This window comes from Haemorhous mexicanus, chromosome 3, assembly GCF_027477595.1.
Source record: "Haemorhous mexicanus isolate bHaeMex1 chromosome 3, bHaeMex1.pri, whole genome shotgun sequence".
In the NCBI taxonomy this organism is placed as follows: domain Eukaryota; kingdom Metazoa; phylum Chordata; class Aves; order Passeriformes; family Fringillidae; genus Haemorhous; species Haemorhous mexicanus.
The window spans coordinates 56,190,492-56,214,516 of record NC_082343.1 but is presented as its reverse complement, the minus strand read 5'-3'; the positions used below and the strand labels follow the sequence as shown (position 1 = coordinate 56,214,516).

Genomic DNA, 24,025 nt, shown 5'->3' with positions numbered 1-24,025 from the left:
CAGTTTCTTGGTGAAACTACGACTGAGTTTTGCACATGTGTTGGTCATTGTGTTAATTAATGTGTTTTGAAGCTGTGGCAGTTGTGAGCATTCTCTTGGCCCTGAGCAGGAGCTTCCTCAGCAGAGCCCACGTGCTGACGATATGCCTGTGCTCTGCAGTGGGGGTCCTGGCATGTGAGGTGGCCTCTCTGCAGGTGCAGTGCAGTGCAGAGGCCAAACCAAAACCCTTCCTGGTCTGTGCTGGGTTGGTGCAGGGTTTCCATGCCATCCCATCCATGTCATGCTTCTGTGGGGCAGGGGACAGGCAGCCCTGGACAGGAGCTGTCCATCCAGCTGGGACCCTTGGGAAGGAGAGGGAGGAGGAAAGGACAGCAGGGAAAGGAGATACATGGACTGGGGCTGGCAAGGCATCTCTGATGGATTCAAGGAGGAAGTCAGAGAAGGACCCTGTGGCACAAAGATGGCTCCATTTTTTCCCTAATGAATCTCCACAATAGAAATGTACCACAGTAATAAGCATCCACTCTCTGCAACTACCTGAAAGGTAGAACAACTGAGGTTGTACCCAGGTGGGGGTCAGCCTCTTCTCCCAGGCAGCAAGTGGGACGGAACAGAAGGATGTAGCCTCAAGCTCTGCCACAGGACGTTCAAGTTGGACTTCATGAAGAATTTCTGCACTGAAAGGGTGGTCAGGTATTGGAATGGGCTGCTCAGGGTGCTGGTGGAATCACTATTCCTGGAAGTCTTCAAGAAACAACTGGCACTTGGTACTATGGTCTGGTTGATAAGGTTGTGTTCCATCAAAGGTTGGACTTGATGATCTTGGAGCTCTTTTCCAACCTTTGTGATTCTACAATTGATGGGACTGGAGATAGCATCTGGGATATATGACTACATAATACTGGATGGAGAAAACTGAGTAAGTTTGAAAAAGTTTTTAGGGTCTATCTAGTGGTGGTAACCGCATGCTGTACCAAAACAGTAAGCCTAGTGAAAATGAGCATTCACACTTCAGATGCGTACCACATTAACCCTAACCAAGATGCTTCTGGTAATGGAATAACTTTTTTCAGAAGCCACCTGAGTGTCTGAGCAGGGCACTGTATTGTGACAAGTAGTCATACAGTTATTTCCAATCCAATGGCTGATTATTCTTTTTGGCCCTGGGCAAGTCACTTAACCCTCTGTCTGTTTCTTCATCTGTAAAATATATTATGGATATTTATCAGTCTCACCAGGACTGATTGTTTAATATTTATAAAGTGCCTAAAGGATTAGAAGCTTAATATAAGGAGCTAATATGTATCATATCATTTCAGATTGATTTTATTTACTTGGATTTTTTTCCCTACCTCCTATTGAACGAGATGCTTTTTTGTACCTTCTTACTGTCATTCCTAATTAGCTGGACAGGTCACAACTGGGTAACTCCAGGTTCATTTTCTTCATTTATGCCTAGTTCCTAGGAATGCTTTATCTCCCTCCCACTTTTTTTTCCTCCTCCCTTTTTTAATTTAGAGATGAAGAAATACCATATGTTGCTAGATCATGACATAAATATATTTAAGTGCTGCCATCATTGTTAGTTTATCAGCCTTTCCATTATAAACCCTCTTGTTCAGGGGTTTATAACTCTGGCATTATAACATGCTTCAGGGTGAAACTTCACATTCATTTTTTCCCTTTGATTCGCTTTAAATCCTTCACTCTTCTTAAGTTAAACTGGAGATTAGATACATTAGTTATACTAGTTGTATAAATTATAATTCAGCAGTAGGCATTCTAAATACGATGTAAATCAGAGAAACAGAGAATTTCCTAGTTGTTAAACTGTGAGCCTGAGAGGAGAGATCTGGGATTCTTTCCATGAGTGTGTCCCTGGCTTGGCACATAACTGCTAAAAATTTATTCAATCTCTTTCTGCCTCTCTCTTCTCCCTCTATATTGGGATGATGACATTTCTGACTTCACTGCTGTATTGGGAAGCTTAATTAATTAGAATTCATAAAAGACCGAGATTCTCAGGTGAAAGGTGCCGAAGTGTGAAGCATTTTTAAGGAGTCTAATGAAAAATTGGTGTGCCTGCTTTCCTACATCTGTTCCTGTTGTCGCAGTGTAGCGTGTATCAACTCTAGAGCTGGGCGGTGTGTGGCCACCAGCAAGGGCTTTGCCACCAGTGTGGTAACCAGTGTATGGCCAAAGCAAGGGCTTTGATCTGGAGCACCCCTCGATGGCCTGACGGCTTGTGTTTCTCAGTCTTTCAAACACTCACTGTATCTCTCAGCCAGTTGGTCTCAGCCTTTGCCTGGGGAGCTTGTGTTCCCTGAATTCTAGTTTTCAAACAGTTCTCTAGTGCAAGACAGGACAGGAGCCTGCAACCAAGACCTTGGCTGCAGAGTTTCCCCTTGTTGCTGTTCCACTTGGTGCTGGTGCAGAAATATCCAGCCTGCTTAGAAGGTAACAAGAGGGGAAGAGGTCAGGGGTTTCCAGCTTCTTTTTTTTTTTTGCCGGGACTTACCATGGCAGATCATTCTGATTGTGCTCAGGCAGCTTTTTGGTGTAGTCAAAATTCTGTATGGAGAAAAATGTTTCAGCTGTAGTACAGTAAATTCTGGGACACTGGCAGGTGCTCTTTATGTCATTCAGGTGGAGAAACCTTGTTTGTGTTGTAAGGGATGCTCTCCAAGTTTACTCACTTGAGGATTTATATTGTCAGCTGTTAGTTTTGCACATCCTATCATGTGCAGGTTTCCTAGGGTTGATCCAGACTGGCACCTTCATTTACAGATCAGTTCTTTACCTGAACTGTGGTGGTGTGCTCAGGAGAGAGAGGTTCTTGGTGGTGGCTAAATTTGAAATTATCTTTTTCCTTATAATTTCAGGTTGAAGTCTTGGCCTCCGAGGATGCTACATTTGGACACAAGGTGTGTAGTTTGGTGCAGTTTTGTTATATAGGTCCCGACAAGATGAGTTGTTGGATGTGATGCCACAGAAAATGACAATTTTCAACCTGAGAATTGAGGGTCCTGTGACTTGCATCCATCAGTTCAGAAACTTCCCCTTGTGTGTGATAATCTGAAAATGGCACACAAGCTGTCTTAACCCTTTTCTTGGTATAAAACCTCTGAGCAAGTTTTACTTGCAGAAAGCCACGTGGACCCATGTAAGGTCAGCTTAGCAGTAATTTTTAAGATTGGACTTGCCCAAACGCTGAATTTATTCTTGTTCCATAGATTTGCAACTCAGAAATTGTACTTGTTGTCTGCTTGGCAGTCTGCTGAGTAAGCCACTTTGTTCGGGCCCTTTTTCATAGAGCATCTCGAGTAGAAAGTAGTGCATTGAACGGCTGCATCACCCTGTGTTCAATTGTAGATCAGCGTGTGGCGGCAATAGTGTGTGTTGGAGAGATGACTTCAGACCTGCCCAGCTACATAGATGGGCTGTGTCCTACCTGGTGCTCCATTTTCTTTGGCCAGTGAGCATTGTGGTGATGACCACTGTTTTAACTGAGCACTAATAGCAGATGATTTTAATCAGGGCAGATTGTGTGTAGGCTATAACCATTTAGCCAGGAAGAGTGGATGGGGAAGGGAAAATGGAGATTGTAGGAACAGTAGGCTAAATCATGATGGTGAAGAGTTTCCTGCTGCTGAAGGCCCATATGCTGTGATGCTACTGCAGGTGGAAAAATAGCAGTGCTGTTACTATTAAGGTAAAAAAGAAAAGCAAGAAAATATTAAATAAGTTCTCCAGGTCTATTTGGAACACAATAAGCAAAATTAACCAGAAGGAAAAAAAAAAGCTTTTAAAGTACGTAAATATTCATGATGCCAGAATTTACATTGTGTCTATATTGTACATTTTTATGTTGATATGTGATAAAGTGATTTCAATAAATTATTAGAAAACAAACAGAGCTACTCTGGTATTATTTGAAGTATATAATGTATGGTAGTCTGCAGTATTTTCTGATTTTTATTTAATACCCAGCAAGCATACAGAATATTCATTGAATATTTAATAAACCTGGAGGGTCAGCTCTTGTGAGCTCATCTCCATAATCCTTCAGACTAGGTGGGTAAAAAGAAATATTACTGATGATTATTTTCGCCAATCACACTCAGAGCTAAAAAAAAGCACTGTGGAGGAGGCTTTTGAGTTTTTTTCATGGCTAGATTTACAAGGTGTTTTTATGTCTTGTCATCCTGATGGACATCCTTCGAAACTCCTTTTTATTACAAAAACTTTTAAGAGTTTTCTGTTGCTAAGCTTCTGTTTTGCAGAACTGAATTCAGTTTGTTGCCAGCTCTGACCATCAATGTCCAGAGTATCCAGCATCTTTTTTCCTAAGATTCGTCTTCAGAACCATCAGCATCTTTTAAACTCTAATAGTAGCTTTATGTTATAGTGAACTATCTATGTCTAGGAGTGTTATGTACTTTTTATCAGTCAAAGAGAAAGCTAAATGTATCATCCAAAACTTGTTAATCCCAGAATTTATTTTTGCTGTCTATTTGGAGGTGCTGCAAAAGCACTTTCTTCCCTTCTCTCCCTTGAGATGCTTTCCTTACTGTCTGTCTCAATGACAAATAAATGCCAATGTCTCTGTTACATTAACAGATGAGTTTGTGTGCCAACAGAGAATGTGTATAATCAAAATTTTTAAAATGAAAAATAGTTCATTTTATAAATTAGGAAATAAGTTGATATGATAACACAGTTGGCCACCTAACAGTTGAGAAGGATGTAAGGTTAAAAATTTGCACCATGCAGTGATTTCCTTGGTACCGGCTTTTAGCCTGAATTTTCCTCCAGGGCTATTGTAGACTGTTGAGGGGAGCTATCTTTTTTGGGTTTGGGTGTAGAATATGTCTCAGCTTGAAACATTGTAGGGCCCCTCTGTATGCAGGAGCAGAAGCACAGTTTGCTGCAGGGGATGACTCTTCTTTTGATTGCATCCATTCCACCTGTCCTTAGATGCCACTTAGTTTAAGGCTGTTGACAGGCTGTGTTGCCTGTAGATACATACAAGAATAGTGTCTTTTAAAAAAGGATATTTGGAGACTACTAAAAGAATGTACAATGTCATTTGTTATTCTTAAATTCTCCGTGATCTCAGTCTCATGGTAAATATGCATACTGGCAGCAAATGGGGCTGTTTCCCAGGAAAAGGTTCTGAATGAGGCATCAGAGCATTGTTCAGCTTCACTGTAGTTATCCTTGGCAAAGTGAAGATCTGGCTGATGTAGTGTGCCCCTTGAATGGCTGAGTCTTGGATGATGATCATCATCCTCATAAGTGTTTGTAGAAATCAGCTACAGGATGCTTTTGATACAAGTTATGCATATTGATTTAGACAAAATAATTCTTATTTTAGAAAATAAAGTGAAAACAAAAGAAATTGTGTCAAACTCTCAAAATACCCAGGGAAAAGGCACCTTGAAGTACCAAATCCTGTCTTTACTCCTTAAGCACGGAGCAGGTGCAAATTGCAAACCATTAATAGCAGTCCGTAAAAATGTTTCCTCATCCTCAACTTATTAATATGTAAACAGTCTTCCCCAAACAAATGTAGGACATGAGGCATTTATTAGAGTAAAAATTACATTTAATATGAACTTCTTGTTTTAATTTTGTGCATAGGTCACACCAGTGCTGTTTAAAAGGCCATAAAAATCTAAGCACATTTTCAATCAGTTTTTAAAAAAAGTTGTTGTTTGATAAGTATAAATATGTACAGATTTGATTGCATTGCTGTCCAAAGCTTTCGTTTGGTTGAATAAAAGGAAGTAAACCCATTCAGCTTTCTGTGCAACTAATTTTACAGGAGGAAGCTGTTGGTGTGCTGTAATAGCTCTTTCAAAGTTGGTATGCATGGTGTTCAGTTTATTTACACATTTATTTGTGTGTGTGCTTGAATGCATGTTTGTTTTTAAAGAAAAAAAATCTTCCAGCTTTTGACTGATTCTTTGGTTTCAATATGTAGAAGGGTTGTGATATATGTGTGGTTATGCATGGAGAGGTGTAGGGGGAATGACCACGCAGCAAATCATGAACAGCTGATAGGTGATCTGGGACAGGCTTAACAGTTATGCCTGGTTTGTTCAAATTCTGATGAGGATAAACTTACGTATGTAATAAGTTCCTTTAAAACCATAGTTGCCAAGAAAGTAAGGTTGAATAAGAGTGAACTCTTACTTTATAGATGGAGTGATATCTGCCCAAGTCTGCAGTCAACACACAGGAATGTATTTCCAAGCTGGAAACTGTTTGAGTCCCATTAATCTTACTAAAGCCTAATGATGATGTGTAAAATACTAACAGTACCAATTTATTTTGTGTTTATTTTAGCTGAGTAGGAAGTCGTATTTTAGCAGATGGGACCAGTGTTTGCAGATGGCAGAGAAAATAGGAGGAATACAAAGATGTGAAAGAGAAAGAGGAAAAAAAAAATAAGGTGCCCAGGGCAGAAGTAAAAGGTAAAATGTTTAACCATTTTGAATAATGCTCATTTAAAGACCAAGGCAATGAACAAATAAAAATAGGAGTGTGTGAGTTTTTTAAATCCTCCTAAGAGATTCAGATGCTCAATTTCCATTAGAACCTTTTTATCCCTGAGGTAGAATTGAAAATCTTAATCTGAAAGGTTGGTTATTATGTAAAGATTTAACCCACATTTTATTGTTGTAGGAGCTGCATATTGGCATCAGTTGGAATTATGGTGTCATATGCAGTAGCACACACTTCATACAGGTTGCAAATGGTGTCTGGCCCTTTCTAGAGAACAGGGTGCCTGACTTTTAAAATATCTGCTCTCGGTTTGCTCTCCCTCCCTTTCCCTAAAGCTTTTACTGTCAGCATCTGCCTGACCCAAATAGCGTAGGTTAGGGGAGGCTTCATTCAGTTAAGCCTGGTGAGATCACCTCGTGCACGTGTCCCAACCTGTCTGTGGACCTGTGGAGTGCCATCAGCCCTGTTGGCAGCGCTGGCCACAGAGCCCGCCCTCCGCAGCTAATGCCGAGGTGCAGTGATCCCAGCTTAGTGCTGCATTAATATAAATAAGTTTGTTAATGGCAGTCCAGCAGCTACATGTCAGAAGGCTCACAAGTTTGTGCAACAGGAAAAGAGACACTTCTGTTCCCACAGTGGGGGAGCTCCACCAAGAACAGGACTCTCTTATTTGGTAGCGAGCTTTAATCCTTCCATTGTGTGTCGTTTTAAGCTGTGTTGTGATGTAATTGGCTTAATCATTACTATTATGTTGCTTTGCACAAGTTAAGATTGTAATTTGACATATGGAAATAAATGGCAACTGGATTAGTGATTTGCAGGTGTCATTTAAAAATGGGGCGGGGAAGAAAGCCTTTCATATTTTGCAAGTGGCATGTTTGCTAATGTACAGAGGCAGAATTAACCACACAACTGCATCTCACGCTGGTTTGAAGCAGGAGCGAGCTTCACCTGTTCTTTTCTGGGACTGTGTACTGCTGGGGTTGAGGAAAAAGAACCTCATTCCCGATGGATGTGTTAGCTGTAGGAGTGATTTTATGTTTCCTTTGCGGAAGACAAATACAGGAGTAAAGCTTTCTCTTTGATCGAGAAATCAGCATAATGGAGAGACAGCTCTATCAAAGAAATACAGCAAGGGTGGTATTTCTGATGTGGATGTGTCTGTATGGTGGAGCTTCCAGCACTGTTCGTGGAACTCGCAGTATTTTTTGTTTTATGACACAACATAAAGTGATGACCTTGTCTCCATAATTTAGTAACTCTGGAAGTTGTTTAGAGAGTCTATTCCTAAGTCTTTTAAAGTATGTGCTGCTGGATTGCATTTTTAAAGTGTTCTTTCTCTGATACAGGATACATGTTTTAAGAATCATATGTGCTCAGGACTAAAATATTTTTCCTCTCAAACATACTACTTTTACTCGAGTTTATTAAGGTGTCTTTTGGGTTGCTTTGGTGGGGGAGTGTTGGGCAGAGTGAGGAGGTTCATACTTTTAAGGGAGGGGTTTTGCTTTCCTCCACCTTGTAGATGCTGCATTATTGCAACAATCAGCACATCATGGTGCATCTTTTGTAGTCTACTTATTTTCATATCCCCAATAGCAGAAGTTCAAATCCCAAGGGTAAATTGAGCTACGCAGTGTAGCTATGTGTCAGCTTCCTGGTTTGAAGCATAGGACATCAAAGGGAATACATTTGGTGGCTGACTATGAGTTATGACTGTGCAAACCTAGAAAGAAACTGTTGTTCTTGCAATATCTGTAACAGAACCCTTGAGCTATGAAATGGAGATGGCATGAGATAAAATTGAGAGAGATGTTCTCAAGAGAGGTTTTTCTTTATTTTTTTTATGTATTAGTTTGATTGCAATAAAATAATACTTCTCAGAAAGAAAAAGAAAATAACCAATTGAAAGAGAAGAAAAAGTAGACATAAAAATGTTCTAATGCTTGTCTTATTTAAGACAGCTTTCTTTTGTTGAAGACTGTAAGCAGCCCTTGCTCCTGCCATCTGGTGGTTGCTAATAACAGTTGCATCTTCAAAGCCAAATTAAATTGTTTTAAAGCCAATTAATCCTTTTCAGAAGAGAATGTTTTCAAGGGTCAGAATTATCTCTGTCTTGATGTGTTGACACTTGGATTGTCTGTGTGTGCTTAGTATATGGGAAAATATAGAAAAATGAGTTCTCATTTACATCTGTCTTTGCACTGTTGACTTGAATAGGAACCTGGGAGTTGCAAATAAGTTTTTGGGTTTGTTTTAGCTTAGAAAAAATAGATACTCATATTAACCTCCAGTAAATTCTGTTTTGCTACTCCTAGGAGATTTAGGATTGCAAGTTTCCCCAGTTCTGTTTTTCATTTCTTTGTGGACTTGTTTCACCTGAGGTGTTCAAATGACTAACAGGATTTTCCAACCTCTTTTCTTTGACTCATTGTTAAAGTTGTGTTTTGAGGTTGCTGAAGTCTCCTGAGTGCCCTCCGTGCTGGGTGTTTTCCAAGAGTAGAGAATGGCATTATAGCAGGGAACAAGGTGCTCATTTTATATTCTTAGGGACCCCTTACAGATGTATCAAAGTGTTTTAAAGTACTTATGACTGAGTAGCAGTGACTTGAACAGTTTTTTTTCTGAGCAACCTGTGCATATCCCTGCTATGCTATTTGTGACAGTCCAAGTAAACATAAAACCAAGAAATTGTGATCATGTTTTACAAATTTCATCTCCATAATCAATAGTTCTTAATGTCTGGTAAGTTTAGTCTCAATAAATACCTCTGTGGTTTGTGGTTTGTTTTTTTTTTTCCAAATTAGTTTTATACAAATTAGGAGGTACACCAAGAGATTTATGGCCGTAAGTTCATTTCCATCCATCATACAGTCCTAATTGTGGTCCAGCTTTGTCCTGAGAGCTGCAGGCAGTAGAGGAGTGTATCTAACCACCCTGAATATGGAGGGTGATTCCAAACAACAACCACTTGTGGAACTTTGTCTCACTTCCCATATGGAGAAGATTTTAAAGCTCTCTGGGAGGATGGAAAAAAGTGCAGGCTTCCTGGAGATTGTGATGCCTCCTTGTGCTGTGGAGGTGGGTCTGGACAATTCCATAACAATCCTGCATAAAGAAGAAAAGACAAAATGCTACACAGAATAGGAGAAAAAAAGCTATGTTAGCTGAGAAGCCCCACTTGTCAGAAAGTCAAGATCATAATAAGAGTTGGTTCTCTCCTCCTTGTGCCCTATGCCCACACTCTTGTAGTCTCTGGAAAGACAAGGCAAGATGAGGCTTTTGGGAGGACCTGTCTCCTGTGACAATGTCCCTGTGTATGTACAGCATGTCAGGCTTTCTTGGATATTTCCTTTTTTCTGCCAGTGATCCAAGCTAGCCATAAATACATAAATACATGTTTAATGTTCCTTTTCATCATGAAGCATCTCATGGTGCTTGCAGAATAAATACTGATGGCCTCAGGGTTAGGCTTAGGCAGTTTACATGGGTATGTGGTAACATTTATTTTACAAAGCTCCCAAGCACTCTGTGGCAAGCTGGAGTGAGGACAGATGGTAAACGTGCCTTCCTCAGCACCCTTGAACATTGTTGGCCTGTGGTTGGCCCCGTGCCCTGCAACCAGCTGGGATTTAGTGCTAAGAAAATGTAAACTGCTGTCTTTCTTCCTACATCATCTTTATTTTGGACATACATAAATGTGATGAGCAGCCTTCCTCTCCAGCACTGCCTGGTTTAGGTTATCAAGGTGTGAATGTGGCCATATTTTGGATTTTGATATGAATGTAAAGCTCCCATTGCCTTTCTGAGAGTACCAGTGTGGAGGTTTCAGAAGATGCATATGCAATTCAAAGCAACTGTCTGCTCAAGTGATGTCTGTAAGAATCATGTCTGTAAGTAAGAATCATGGTTTGGGTTGGAAGGAACTTTAAAGATCATCTAGTTTCAACCCTTCTGTCATGGACAGGAACACCTTTCAATTACATGAGGTTGCTCAGAGCTCCATCCAAGCTGGCCTTGAACACCTCTAGGAACGGGGTATCCATAGTCTGGGCAATTTGTTCCAGTGCTTCACGACCCTCACAATAAAGGCTTGGCAACTAAGTTTGCTTTTCTGATTGATGAGTATCCCTCTTTGGGTGGTCCTATGCCCATTTAGATTGCCACTATATTCAAATGAACTGCTGCAGCATTGAACCATCCAGCTTTTGTGGCACCAGCAGTAGCGGCAGCAATCCATATTTCCCCTTGCTGCTTTTATGAAGAGGCAGTCTGTAGTATGGTTTTTTCCTTTCCAAACTTCATAGAATGTCAGAAGAATGCAAAATTTGGTACTGCTTTCATGGTGGGAATATGCATCTCCTCAAAGATTTGAACCCACCATTTAACATCAGTCGCTACATTGCAGAAATTTAAGTTTCTCCCAGAGAAAAAGAATTTATTTTTTCAGTCTTCCTTCTGTTACTCATTAAATTTTAACTGGTGGGTGCACTCAGGCAGCCGAGTCTGGTGTGCCTGAGCTGTCTGGCTGGGTGTGCTGCTCAGCATCCTCCCTCGCTCAGCCACCTCCTGTTGACATGTAAACGGGGGTGATGCTTGCCGGATCAGGCGGGCCCTTTGCAGTTCCCTGTGGCCCCTTTGATTTACACTGCTGGTTTGAACTTGGAGGGAGTATCAGATTTACCAAGTCATCTAACTATCAGAACACAAAGTTTGCTTGTAAATACCTGCACATTTTAAATAAATGTTGAGGCAGGTGGTCTCTTTGTTTAGGGGTGGGAAGAGAGCAGTTCAGAATATTTGCAAATAGTTTGCAGTTCCTCCTTGATGAGGTGAGCAAGTTAGACCAGATTTCTTTTTCTTCTGTAAATTCTACCTGATTGTACAACTGGTGGGACCAGAACCATGCCCTCCAGCAACCAACACCACTTTGCTACAGAAAGCATGCTCCCGTTCTGATTGGGACTTAAAACAACAAAAACCCCACAAGTATTTATTTTTTTATGAAGCTACTGTTAATGTGTTCACCTTTTTTTTTAATAGCATACTGTTTAAGCGGCATGAAAAACCGATATGGAAAAGGTTCAGATTTCTGCTACGTGGCTTCTTCCCCTGATTTTAGAATTGGCTTGTTAAAACTAATGCTAGGTTGGAAGAATAGGAGTTGCAGAGAGGAGCATGAGAAAGTTGTTGGGTAGACAGATGTGATTTAGGTTTTCATTTCCCCTGTTTTTTTCCCTGAGACAAGGACAGGTGTGTATCATCATTCAGAGCGGTGCTTTGCTGGGAAAAGTGCTGTTGACGTGTTGCAGATTCCAAGAGGAAAAAACAATGACAATTATGCAGAATCTGGGGCTTTTTACTGAACATATATTTCTTTTACAGAAGACGTAATTTTTTAACTTTGAAGATTCAATTATTTCAGTTTGTTTTTTAAGAATTTCTTCCTGTGAGACAGGGTTTTCTAATGAATTGGGATATTGACAGATAATTTTATTAGATTAGGATGACATTGGGAAATTTTGTTTTTCTAGGTCATTCCTTTGATTTTCTTGGTGAACAGTTAATTATACAGTGTTTTCATATTTTTTATATAGGAGGATCAAGATTACACATCATTTTGGCATGATTTTCATACTGTTGCAATGCTTTACATTGTTTTATACTATTCACATGTGAACTATTGTGACCGATTTCTAGTGTAACAATCATTCTGCGTGTTTTATGATTTCACTACTAAATCCTTGCTACAACATGAAATAAACAACAGATGAATTTACAGTCTCTTGCCTTACCATTTTAATCTGAAGCAAAATAAGCATTATTTGTACCATTCAATTTAACGTGGCTGTCTGTTTTCATTCCATCATCCAGTTCCACCCCCTACTTATCAAGATCTGTTTGAATCTCCCTGAGCCTTCTGCAAAACTTCCTCACAGTGCTATTCCTTGTGTCAGAACTGATGGACTGATTGCCTCGTACATGTAATCTATATCTAGGGTGGTTTTACCACTTCAGTCCCTGGGCAAGGGCTGTGCCCCAATGGAGGGATGTACACCTTAAAATCATCAGTGGGAAGAGCAGTTAGAATACATGCTAATTTAAAAATTAATAAATGTATTTAAAGAAGTGAGTTAACTGCTGTTTATGAAGGAAAGTAATGAAGTGAATCATGTGGAACTGGTTTTTGTTGCATTGAAGTAACTAAATGCCATTATAGCACATATGATTCTGCAAAAACTTTACAGTAATGTAGGTATGTAGGCTGTTTATATGCTTATTAACTTGTAGGTTTGTTTAGCCATGGTGTGTGCAGAATGCTGCCAAGGTCAAAATTGTTAAGATTCCCCAAATACTACTGAGGGAAGGAATTACACTGGGTAAAGCATTGGGGTTTTTTATTTAGGTAACCTCTTTTTTTTTTTTTTTTTTTTTTTTTTTTTCTTTTTTTTACCAGCAGTATTGTGGAAAAGGATCCTGAAGGAGAAACTGGGGGATGCTGGGTTTGGAAACAACATGGAATTAAGGAAATAGGATTAGAACTGCAGGTGGAGCAAATATTGAAGGTGATCACAATACTCTTAAGGATCCAGTGTGTTGCCTGGCTTAGTTATAGAGAGGTTTGAAAAGTGAGAAGGAGAAGTTCAAACTTGATACAGTGAGCAAGGGAAAGCTAATGGAGCACATTAAAAATGCAAGCTGACCTAGATATACTGTTGAATGGTGCCATGTGGTGTGCAGCTTTACATGGCAGGCTGCAGCGCCTTGTTGACCAGAATAAAAGCTAAAAAAGCTGGTGATAATACCACATTGTTTACAAGTTGAAAGAGAAAATAGAACAATTGGACTGTCCTGTTCTATTTCATAAGTGACCTCAAGAAAAACAACAAATTTTCAACATAAAAGCAGCTATTGATTTATGTTAAATGTATACATTTATTTTTTAAAAAAACTACAGAAATCACTTTTGAGGAATAGTCAAGGTGCATGCCTCATTTCCTTCCACAAGTGTGTCTGCTTTCTGCTTTCCTGTTAAAGCTGCACAGAATCCTGGAAGAGGGAAGAAAAGTTAATACTATGCTAAGGGTTAGTTGATTATAGCTAAGTTCTTTCTCTCTGGAATATGATGATATTCAGAATGGAAAAGGGTGGCAAAATCCAGCCATTAATTTTATGGTACTTTACTTCCAGATTGACTTTGAAGAAGTGTTTTAAGAGGTGTGAAAGTATCAGAAAATGTTAATATGATATTATTTTCAGAGAATGTCTAAAATACTAAAATAACTTTTAGCTTCTTTTTGAAACTTGATGGTAAGTTACTCATTTTAGTACTGAGACAATTTGAACTTGGAATTATTATCTTACTTATAAATACCAACAAAAGCTTACAGAGAAAATGTTGACATCCCTCTCCACCTATCTCCTGCTCCATCCTCCTGCCTTGCATCTGCCTTAGCTCTCCTTGAACTGTGTAAATGTAGGCATATATGATTGGTAAATTATATATTTTTATAGGACTAGGTGGTTTGAAATTGATTTTTTTTTTCCTAGGGCTGTATGTTATAATGCATTTTCAGTTGGTAGAATAATAATAAAAAAGGCTTGCATGTACCTGTGATGCATTTGATTCCTCCCTGCAGTGACTCATTGTGGATCTCTTACAGCTAAGTGCTTGTTCCTTGTGATCAGAGGAAAATGCTACACACCTTCTGCTTCGTGCCTATTAAATTCAAGTTTCTATTGTAGGCAGCATTACACAGCTATCTTTGAGAATTAAAGGGAGGAAAAATATGAAGAACAGTAAGTGAAGTGAAAATTCAAAAAGGCACTTTGTTCGCCCTCAGCCCTAATTCTGATTTTTAATGCATTCCTGTTCTCATGCTTGCTTCTTCCAAATTTACAAATTTTTCTTTTATTCAGAGCCCTGGCCTTTGGTACCGTGTTGAAATTAATGACCATAATGGCACTTGCTCTTTTTTTGTCTCCTGGCACCTAAATGATGGATACCAACCTTTTTAATCCTGTTATGTTAAATATAACATACAGTTACTTTATCCAAACCAGTATTTTGAGTTGAAGAAGGGATTGTTTTCTCCAATTTTGTTATCATTTTTCACCCTTCACCTTTTTCATTCCCTGAGGGACTGGTCTGGGGAACAAAGTGTCCGTTTTCCTGGGAGCAGAAATAGATTGTTCCATTCATAATTTAGTGATCTATTTCTGTTTGGCAAAGTTAAGCACATGCTTAACTTCAGGTCTGTGATTAAATCTCACTGACTCCAGTATGATTTAAATGCTTTGCAAAACTGTGACTTTTATTCCTATTTCACCATCACATCATTCCTTCAGTCTCATTACTCTTTTTTTTCCTTTTTTCTTCCTCCCTCCTCTGCCATGCTGCAAGTTGACTGTGCTTAGTGTCAGCAGTTTATGTTCTGCATGTTTAATGAAGGCTACGGCTCAGCTCAGCATAGCCCTTCCCCTTACGCTAACAGAATTTTGATAAATGAGATTTCCTCGTGTGGAGAGCCAAGAAGAGGCTTTGATGGGAAAAGGCAGGGCATGAAATCAGCAGGTGTCAGGGTGTGCAAATCACAGGCGTTTTAAACCAAAAACAAAATAAAGTAGTTGTTATGACTAAATGTCTTCAAAATGTGTAGCTTCCTATGAAGCACAAAAAAGATTTAACAATACACCAGCAAAACAAAAGTAGATTTGGAAAGCAGTATTCTGAACCAACGTGTTCCTACCTTCCTTCTTGCTCTGTATTCCCCGTGCCTACCACCTCAATTGTCAGAGCATGCTATATGTAGGCAATTGGATTACAATAATTATTGCTGAGTTTAGCACGTGGAAATGTGTTTCAGTTGTGGTTTATATCCTGTGTTGATCCAAACCGTGAGAAAAATCTATTTTATGCCCGTTCAGGTTATTGACTGCAATAGAGGGAACTAGTGGTAGATAAAAAGAAAGTGCCAGCAGATATTGGAAAAATCTTTTCGACTAAGGTGCACTTCTATGATCCTTCCTCCTTTCCCTTTTACATGTTCATTTTTCTGATACTGCTCACTGCATTCTACCCTCCCACCTCTATCCCACATTTCCAGTCTTTCTCCTTCATGCAGATTTAGCTTGTTCAGTGATCGATTCCCTATTCAGATTGTATTGCTGTGTAATTTTTAAAAAATGGGTTTGTGTGCTAGCATGTGCCAATGAGATATCGGATTGTTGAAACAGCATCAAATTCTTCACTGAAGATTATAATCTGACACAAATGATTCAAGGGCAGTAATGGATCCTCCATACCTAAAACTGGAGCTATTTTATTACCTTAACTAACATTTCATAGAAGTTTCTGCAGCTGTAGTGGATTAGCAGTGAGTTGTTTTTATTGGAGAGATGAAGAGAAAGGACAGTTGGTATGGTTATAGTAATTAATAAATAACATAGTTAATTACTCTGCTGGCTCTCCACTATGTTCAGAGATTAATTTAAATCAATTTGCACTTGCTTCTATTAAAATACTCAAAACTGTTCTTTATACATGCATGCGGAAATATAAAATATATATAGACAAAGCTGTGTATTTAAATATACATGTAAAATTTTATTTCTTACGTATCTATGTTTAGGTATGTGGGCTTTTTCCTCTTTTTTTGGCAGGATTTTTGCATGGCTTCAAAAGAGATAATTGCTGATCTTGTAATTTTTTCTTAAGTTGGTTCATGTCATGCCTGGGCACTAAATCTTCCTGTAATGTTTGCAAAAAGTTTCTCGGGATTTTCTGCTCCCCTCCAATTGCTCTCCTTCCCTGCTGTTAGCCAGGTGCTGATGGGGCCTTCCACAGCTGGGAGAAGCTTGGTGTGACTGCAGCACTCCTCCCTGCAGCAAACCAGTACCTACCCTGGGTACTCCAGCTCCTTCTGGGCCATTGTTTTGTGCACTTCATTTTTGTGCCAAAATGGAAGTCACAAGTTTAAAGTCAAAATACATGAACAGAGAATCCTGTGGATCACATTATCATCAGGCATATGTGTGTACATACACACACACACACACACACACACACACACACACACACACACACACACATTGTGGCAGAGGCCCAGCTGCTGGTAGGGATGTGCAGAACTATTTGGTTTGTAAATTACTTAGTCCCACCACTCTTCCATTGGCTTTTCCAGGGAGTCAGCATTATTTGAACTAGTAGGCTCTCTAGATTTGTTTCAGACACTTTTTTCTCACAGCAAGTGAGAGTTGGGCTAAAAATAATCTTGGATAGGACCGTGCAGAGAATCAAGTTGGTACTCCATGGCCCAGAAGGATTGAGCTAGGACTTGAATATATCAGATACTAGAATGCATCCTTCCTAGGAAGGAATGTGTGCCCTCGTTTGTCTGGGCTGTGCTCATAGTGTTTTGTGATTACTGGAGAGAAGCTGTGCATGGGTAATGTCCTATGATCATATCACCATCGGATTTGATGTACAAGGTCTTAGTAAAACAAGGAGAACCAGTGTTAAAAGGTAAAAAGAGAACTATGTCCTTTCCGCATTTGAGAGTTAAATCCTGTTTATTTTGCCTTAAATTGTAGGGAGCTGGATAAAGACTGGTTACGTATTTTTAATCCCTGATCACTAAATCCCCTAGTAAGTAAAGCCAAAGAAGTTTTGTTGGGTTTTTTGCTCCCTGCCACTTATTTCCTTCAGACTAGACAGAATGAAATCTTCAGTCTACAATAGAAATACTTCAAACATATGTCATCAAGTCTTTTTTGCAGTAATTTCTAAATACTGGATTATCTTCTGAAATAATTATAAGTAATTAAAAACAGCATCTTATATGGCAGCACCTGGTTCTTTTTTTTCCTGCTGCATCTATTGCCACAGTTTCTTCTTGTTGATCTTTATTGCAAATATACATTTTTCCAAAGAGCATTGCTCACTAAGATTTGGAGTTAGTTACTCACTGTAAAATAATATTTTTAGATATAATCATATCTAAACTATGACAGTGTAATTTAGAGATTGCATTCCATACGTACCCCCTTTTATCATGTTCTGGCATCCTTCTGCTAAATCTGATGAAATACACATTTCAAATCCCAAATGTGCACACATTTAACAAACAGCCCTACTGAGAATGCCTGTCGCTTCATGGTATTGGCCAGGACATCGGTGCCTTACCTTTCCATCCCCACGGTGCAAATGGTGCTGTGCTGAACTGCAGCAGGAACCTCGCTCCTGGGGGAGCTGGCCTAGCCCATCACACCCTGTGCTCTGTGGGCGGCTGCCACCGACACGGGGGCCAGTGCCTCCCTGGGCAGGATGCTTAACCATAAATATCTCAAGAGCCCTCAATTAGAGATCTTTGCAAAATGCAGAGTTGTGTGAAACCTAAAGTCTACCCAGAACTAGGTGCCATGGTGTGCAAAATCTGAAATGAACTTCCAGTGAGGCCCAGATGATTGCTGTGCTTCAGCAGAGGAGAAGAATTTCCCTTCTCACGTTGCTACTGGCACATCTTTAAGGTATGTGGGGAAAAATAAGGCCTGTCAGGGCTGGATAGATTTCACGATCCTTTTCCGGTAGAATTGTCTCTTCTTATTTTAGTCTTGCACTTCCAATTTTGCTCTGCAAAGTTATTTGAGTTCAGCATGTTCTAATTTAAAAGTGAAAGATGGTTTTCGCTACACTCAAATACATGTGACCGTTGCACTGTGGTCTCCTTGCATACTTCAGCAAGCCTGGAATGTCTCACTCCAGGGCTTGCTTCCCTCAAGGCTCATCTCTCTGTGTTTTGATAAAGAGATGAAAGGTGCAGAAAAGGGCTGGTGTTGATTGGAAGTTCATTGTCTTGATCTTTGATTTATCCCCTTATCTAGATGTAGAATATCTTACACTTAAATATTTTAGTAACTTAGGGGAAAGAACTGTGAAGTAATACGTTTTTCTAAATTTAATTTTCGAAATGCCAGCAAGCTCAGTACATTCTGGGACGTGTAACCTCAAAGCACAGAGAGTCTGAGTGAGCCACTCGACTATGTAAATTGATCAAACACCAGCCGGTAGATTGAAGTGTACATATTTGCATATGTACACTTGTATATGACACTTGGTCTAGAAGAGAGTGGATTTGCTTTGCTAGAAAGATGTTCAGTAAAAGTGAGTATGACCATTTTGACATCTAGGCTAATCAGTTTAAGAGCAGGTTGCCTTGTTTCTGTAATTGGTTTTGCCCCCTTGTCATTTTAATATTAAAAAAAAAATCAGGCAAAAGGCCCCAAATAACAGGAAATAAGGCTCAAATGCAATGTTATCTGTTATTATTTCAAAGTTACGGCTCCCTACTGCACAGTAAAGTTTGTGCTGGGAGGTGTAAGTGGAAAAGCTAGGTTCAGTTTCTGTCAATGTTGAGATTTCTTAATGCATACACTCTCAGCTTTTGCGTGCTCGTTGAGAACATCTTGCAAAAGGCTTATGTACATATGAAGTTCTGACTGCGTATCTGTGGAGCTGTATGTGCTCAATTGGAAGTAATAAAATCAAAGATTTTCTATACCTTGGGTCCATTTTGTGCATACTCTAGCAGCATGGATAGCAGTAATAGTAAACTCTTTGGTGAAAATAAAATAAGCCTGAGATTGTCACTGTAGATTGCTCTCAGCTCTGCTTGTTGCTTATGTGTCACTGCTGAGCTATAAGAAAGAGCATAATAAATTTAGGAGGAGTGTTGCGGGTGCCAGTCTTGAGTTTCAAAAGGGCTGCGCAAACGTCTGGTGCTCGGCTCCTCCGTCCCAGAGGTGGCATCTGCCATAGCTGAGCAAAGGGGAAACGTTCCCTTTTTCAAGTCATTGTGTAACAATGGAAAGACGGTTTTTTAAAGTGAATTTTGAAAGTTAGTTGCACATTGAATTATTCAAAGTTGCACTATAGTATTTCTGGATTTCAGAATGCTATATAATAATTCATATTTGTGTTTCTGTGGTAAATTGATATGAAGGAATTATTTGTAAAGGGATTGCAAATGGTTTCTATTCTTACATACATATGATCTTGCAAATCAGAAAGGAAGCAATATTTTAAAACAGAAGTTGTTTTAAAGTGCATATGTGTTAGCATTTTTAGTCTGTATTTGGATCTTGTCATTCCAGACTTAAAAAGGCTTTTTAGTACCTGGAACCAGTCTGTGAGGAAATTGTAAGATAGATGATGTGATGAGCAGATGTCTCATTCCAAAATACTATTGGACATCATCCAGATTTTGGAATATTTTTCAGGGAGAGAGTAATAAGCAGTTTTAATAATTAACTTAGAGAAAGCACTTTTTGCAACCATTTTCTGAATGCAGTTTCTTTATTAATTTATCTCATTTCTTTAACGTTATTTGTAGAAGAAAACCATGACATTTTACTAACCTGTCTTTAGGATGATGTAAGTTATTTAATAATGTGGATTTGAAAGTCCTAGATAACCAAAGATTATATCATTTCCTTGATATTGTACATATACTAAGAAATGTAATAAGCACATGTGCCTGTTTTCATTCATGCACATACAGCAAGGGAATGAGAACAGCTATGCATGGAGCTGATTGCTTCCCATATATTTTGACTTAATTTTTGCGATAAGGGAGCTCTAATCCCATTTTTGAGACCATGTATGTTTTTCTTACAATTCTCCAAGCAGTAACTAAAATGCAGAGTATTATACTCTGTAATAAGAACTCAACTGTATTTTCTCTTGAATGGAAAATGCTGTTCCTTTGGAGACACTTGTTTCCCCATGGCATAGGTGCGGTTATGCTGAAAGATCCATGGAAAAAATAAGGCATCATTCCTGTTAGTGGTAGAATTCAGGTAGTGTAGGAAGTCTTTTACATTAAAAGAGGTTCCTAACTTTCCTCTCAGATTTAAGGATTTTGTGTCTGGAACATAATGCATCTTTTCCTCACTATGCTCCCACCACCCAGGAAAAAAAGAGGGAAATGGGAAAACAACATTCTAGGGAAGGCAATTATCCTCTCAGCTTTATCTTCATACTCCTGTTTCACTCAGGAAAAGTAGTGACTGAGTGACTGAGTGTTGCTACGACATTACATCTGTGCAATTTATCAAAGCTTATGGGATTTTTACTTGGGTTACAGAAGGCTCATTAGTCATCAAGTCAATTGAACATAGGTCATAATTATTACAGTATTAGAGCATTCTTGAAAAAGATAAATAAGTGTTAGGACTGTGAGATCTATTGGAATAAAAGTATTTTAATAAAAATGTCAGTGTTTTAACATCCTTCAAGATCCACAAAACAAACCTGAACCTGACTTTCAAATAAATTATAGTACTGCAACTGTTGATGAAAGTTCAGTGATTAAGGGATACTACTGCCTAATTTTTGAAACATCAACCAGTGCAGTTCTGAAGGAAGGGACTGTATTTCTGCCTGTGTCTCTAGGACTGTCCTTAATAAGAACATAAAGAGTTTGCATGCAGGAGAGAGTTCCTGTGTGACTAAACTTTGCAAATCTATATGGTTTCAACAGTCCTTAGGTTCCAGTTTAAAGAATGGTAGCTTATGGTTCCTTACTAACCAGAGAATTACTCCAGAGAATGCATCTTCCCATCAGTTCTTGGATTTATCTTGCATGCTTTTTCTGCTGACTGTTCTTTTGCATTCAGACACCATGATAGTGTCCATTGTAAGCTGACTAATGTTCAGAAAAGCAAAGGCTGATTTACAGAATTCTCCATCATCACTGTAGAGCTGAGGTTGGTGTTAAACCCATGCTTCCCCTGCCCCCTCCTCCTCTGCTGTGTTGCTGGCTACCTTGTTGTATAGTTTATGTTTCTCTATCTGCAGTTTTGCAGACAGGCACTGTCCAGGACTATGAAAACTGTGTCTCATAATGTGCAAGGCAGCTGCAGCATGTCACATCTGCACTTTGTAAACATCAACACAGAAATTCCCTTGCTGGATAGAAATTTGCATGCAGCTTGGAGGCATTAAAATACTGCATCTATAGGAAAACTTAGTAGAACTTGATCTCTTTGTTGGTTACAGAATCTTGATTATTAATGAAAGGAAATAATGTTCCTGAATTTCAGTTCCAAGTAATGTAGATTTAAAAGGGCTTTTTTTAAGCTGTTTTTTTGTTCCAGGTGTTGGTGGAGGAGTTTTTATAGCATGTTCTACCATCTGAAATTCTGGAACCTTTTCTTAAAAGCTCCTTAAAAGTCTTTCATATTTCCTGAGAAATTACTTATTAGCACATGATTTTGGATGTTGTTGTTAGATGAATTGTCCTTTTCTCAAAAATACGAACTCCAGTATGTGTCTGGGTGTACCATCAAGCAGGCAATATCCAACACTTAGGCCAAGGTTTTGATGTTTCTGTGTGATGAGTGTGCTTTTTATTTGCTTCCTTGTAACAGCTGAGAGCTGTCCCGGTATAAATCCTATAAAGCATAGAGTTGTGGAATTTGAGTTGTGTGATTTTAAGAATAATCCCTGCATTCTTTAGATTAGGTGTCTATCAGAAGGTTCTTTGACAGATGATGCTGCAGAAGGTGTTAACTACTCCTAGCTACTTACTAGAAGTTACAAACCTCATAACACATGTAGGTATTTTGCAGTAGTCCAGACAGTTGTAGTTTAAACCATGGGACTCAGTTGGAGTTTCAGTATCTGGGTGCAAGTTGACATTCTCTTATCATGATTTTTCTGTAAAAGCAGCAAAGCAGAGAGGTAGACAGATAGAAGAGCCCTAACCTTCATCGTTCAACCCTAACGGTACTGTAGTTACAGGACAAGGGGGAATGGCTTCAAACTGAAAAAGACTAAATTTAGATTTGATGTTAGGAAGAAATTTTTTACTGTGATGCTGTTGAGGCACTGGAACAGGTTGACCAGAGAAGCTGTGAATGCTGCATCTCTGGAATGTTCAAAGCCAGGTTGGATGGGGCTTTGAGTAGCCTGGTCTAGTGGAAGGTGTCCCTGTCCATGGCATGGGGGCTGGAACTCTTAAGGTCCCTTCCAGCCCAAACCATTCTACAATTCTAACCTGCCCCAGCAAGGCCTTTTGAAATAGGGCTGTAGAAACCTTTGCCCCTGGAGGTGAAACAAATTGTTAACAAGGCTGTTTGCACTTCAGAATACGTCACCAGTTCCTGGGCAGGCTTTGTACTACAGGCTGCCAAATCCTTCAGCTTTTGGCTTTACCAGATGTATCCATTGAGAAATTAAGGAGACTTGTGTAACTCTGCAAAATTGGATTTGGTCTTAGCCTGCCTCTTCACAGAGAAGTTGTTAATTTCATAAAGCTGGATGCTGTTGTTCGGGAAAAAAGAAAGATAAAAAGGAAGAAGAAAAGCAGAGCAGATGCATTTCTTAGCACAGGGCAGTGTGAAAGGGCAGTGTTCATGGGTCTTGCTCAGGGACACACTCTATGCCTTTAGATTGCAGCAATGAAGAAACCTCAGGAGCTCTTGAACACTTCTTATGAGCAGTAAATGCAGAGCAGAAAGAAAAGCAGTGTCTGTAGGGCCTTATAAAGGTTCCTGTAACAGCATTTAACTTAGTGGTTTTTTCGATGTAACCTGTCATGACCTAGCTGACTGGCCTCCATTCACTTTGCTGGGTTTTGTACAGAACAGGAGGGAAATCAGCAATTGCAGGAGGGAAATTAAAAATTCTTTCAAGTCTTTCTATCAGTTGAAAGCCATGATTTAAAGCCAATTTTTTTTTCTTGTCGATTGGCTTTGCCCCAAGTCACATTGTTTTCAGTGAATCTGTTGAGAGTGACACAGTACCAAACATTATAAAAGGTAATAAGCTGGAATTTGGAAAGTGTCCTCCATATATTTGTATGAAGTAAGCAGCTTGGAAGGCCATGCAACAGAGTAACACTGGAATTTTAAAACAGTGAAAATTTTATTTGTATAACTACTCTATGCCATTGTTTCTTTTCAGCAAATTTCAAATGAGAAATGAGTTAAGATGAAAGGTGTTGGAAGGGTACAGGTGGTAGGTCTTTTGTTCTATGGCTCTTAGCAGAAGCAGCAGGCTTTGGCCCTGTGGTGGCACAGAAGAAGCAGCACAGGAAGCTGAATAGGTACCACATCTTTGTGAATGCTCAGGTCTGTTCAGGGGACAGAAGCACAAATCCTCCACCAGTATTTCCACTGTGAAACAGTCTCAAGCCTTGCTTTGCCATCCTCGCTTGTGCTGTGGCTTGTGTGTGGAAAATCAGTAGTATAGATCCTTCAGAAGACATGGGGGTAAGGAAGGTGTTTCTCTTTGTCCTGTGCACAAACTGTCATTCTTCCCTGCCCAGCTTTGTAAAAGGGGTTTAATACCAAATTGTTCCCACAGCTGCACTTTATGGAACAGTGCTGGTACACAGAACTATATAATGAGAAGTTACAAAAAATGAATTTCATAAATAAAGAAAATTCTCCCTATCATGTTCAGTTCCATTTTGGAAAGTAAGGGTAAGAAGATCACCACTGATTGAATGTA

The 24,025-nt window shown here is 39.3% G+C and overlaps 1 protein-coding gene across 6 annotated transcripts in view; it reads left to right on the top strand.

Moving 5' to 3' along the window:
* ARID1B (AT-rich interaction domain 1B) overlaps positions 1-24,025 on the top strand; it is a 326,525-nt gene that overhangs the window by 179,750 nt on the left and 122,750 nt on the right. For 4 of the 6 annotated variants that reach the window (XM_059841924.1, XM_059841923.1, XM_059841927.1 and 1 more), the window contains exon 6: positions 2,883-2,924. The exons of the other annotated variants lie outside the window; for them this stretch is intronic. In XM_059841924.1, the coding sequence (XP_059697907.1) occupies positions 2,883-2,924 (42 nt within the window). The remainder of the gene's footprint in view (positions 1-2,882; positions 2,925-24,025) is intronic. 6 annotated transcript variants of the gene reach the window in all.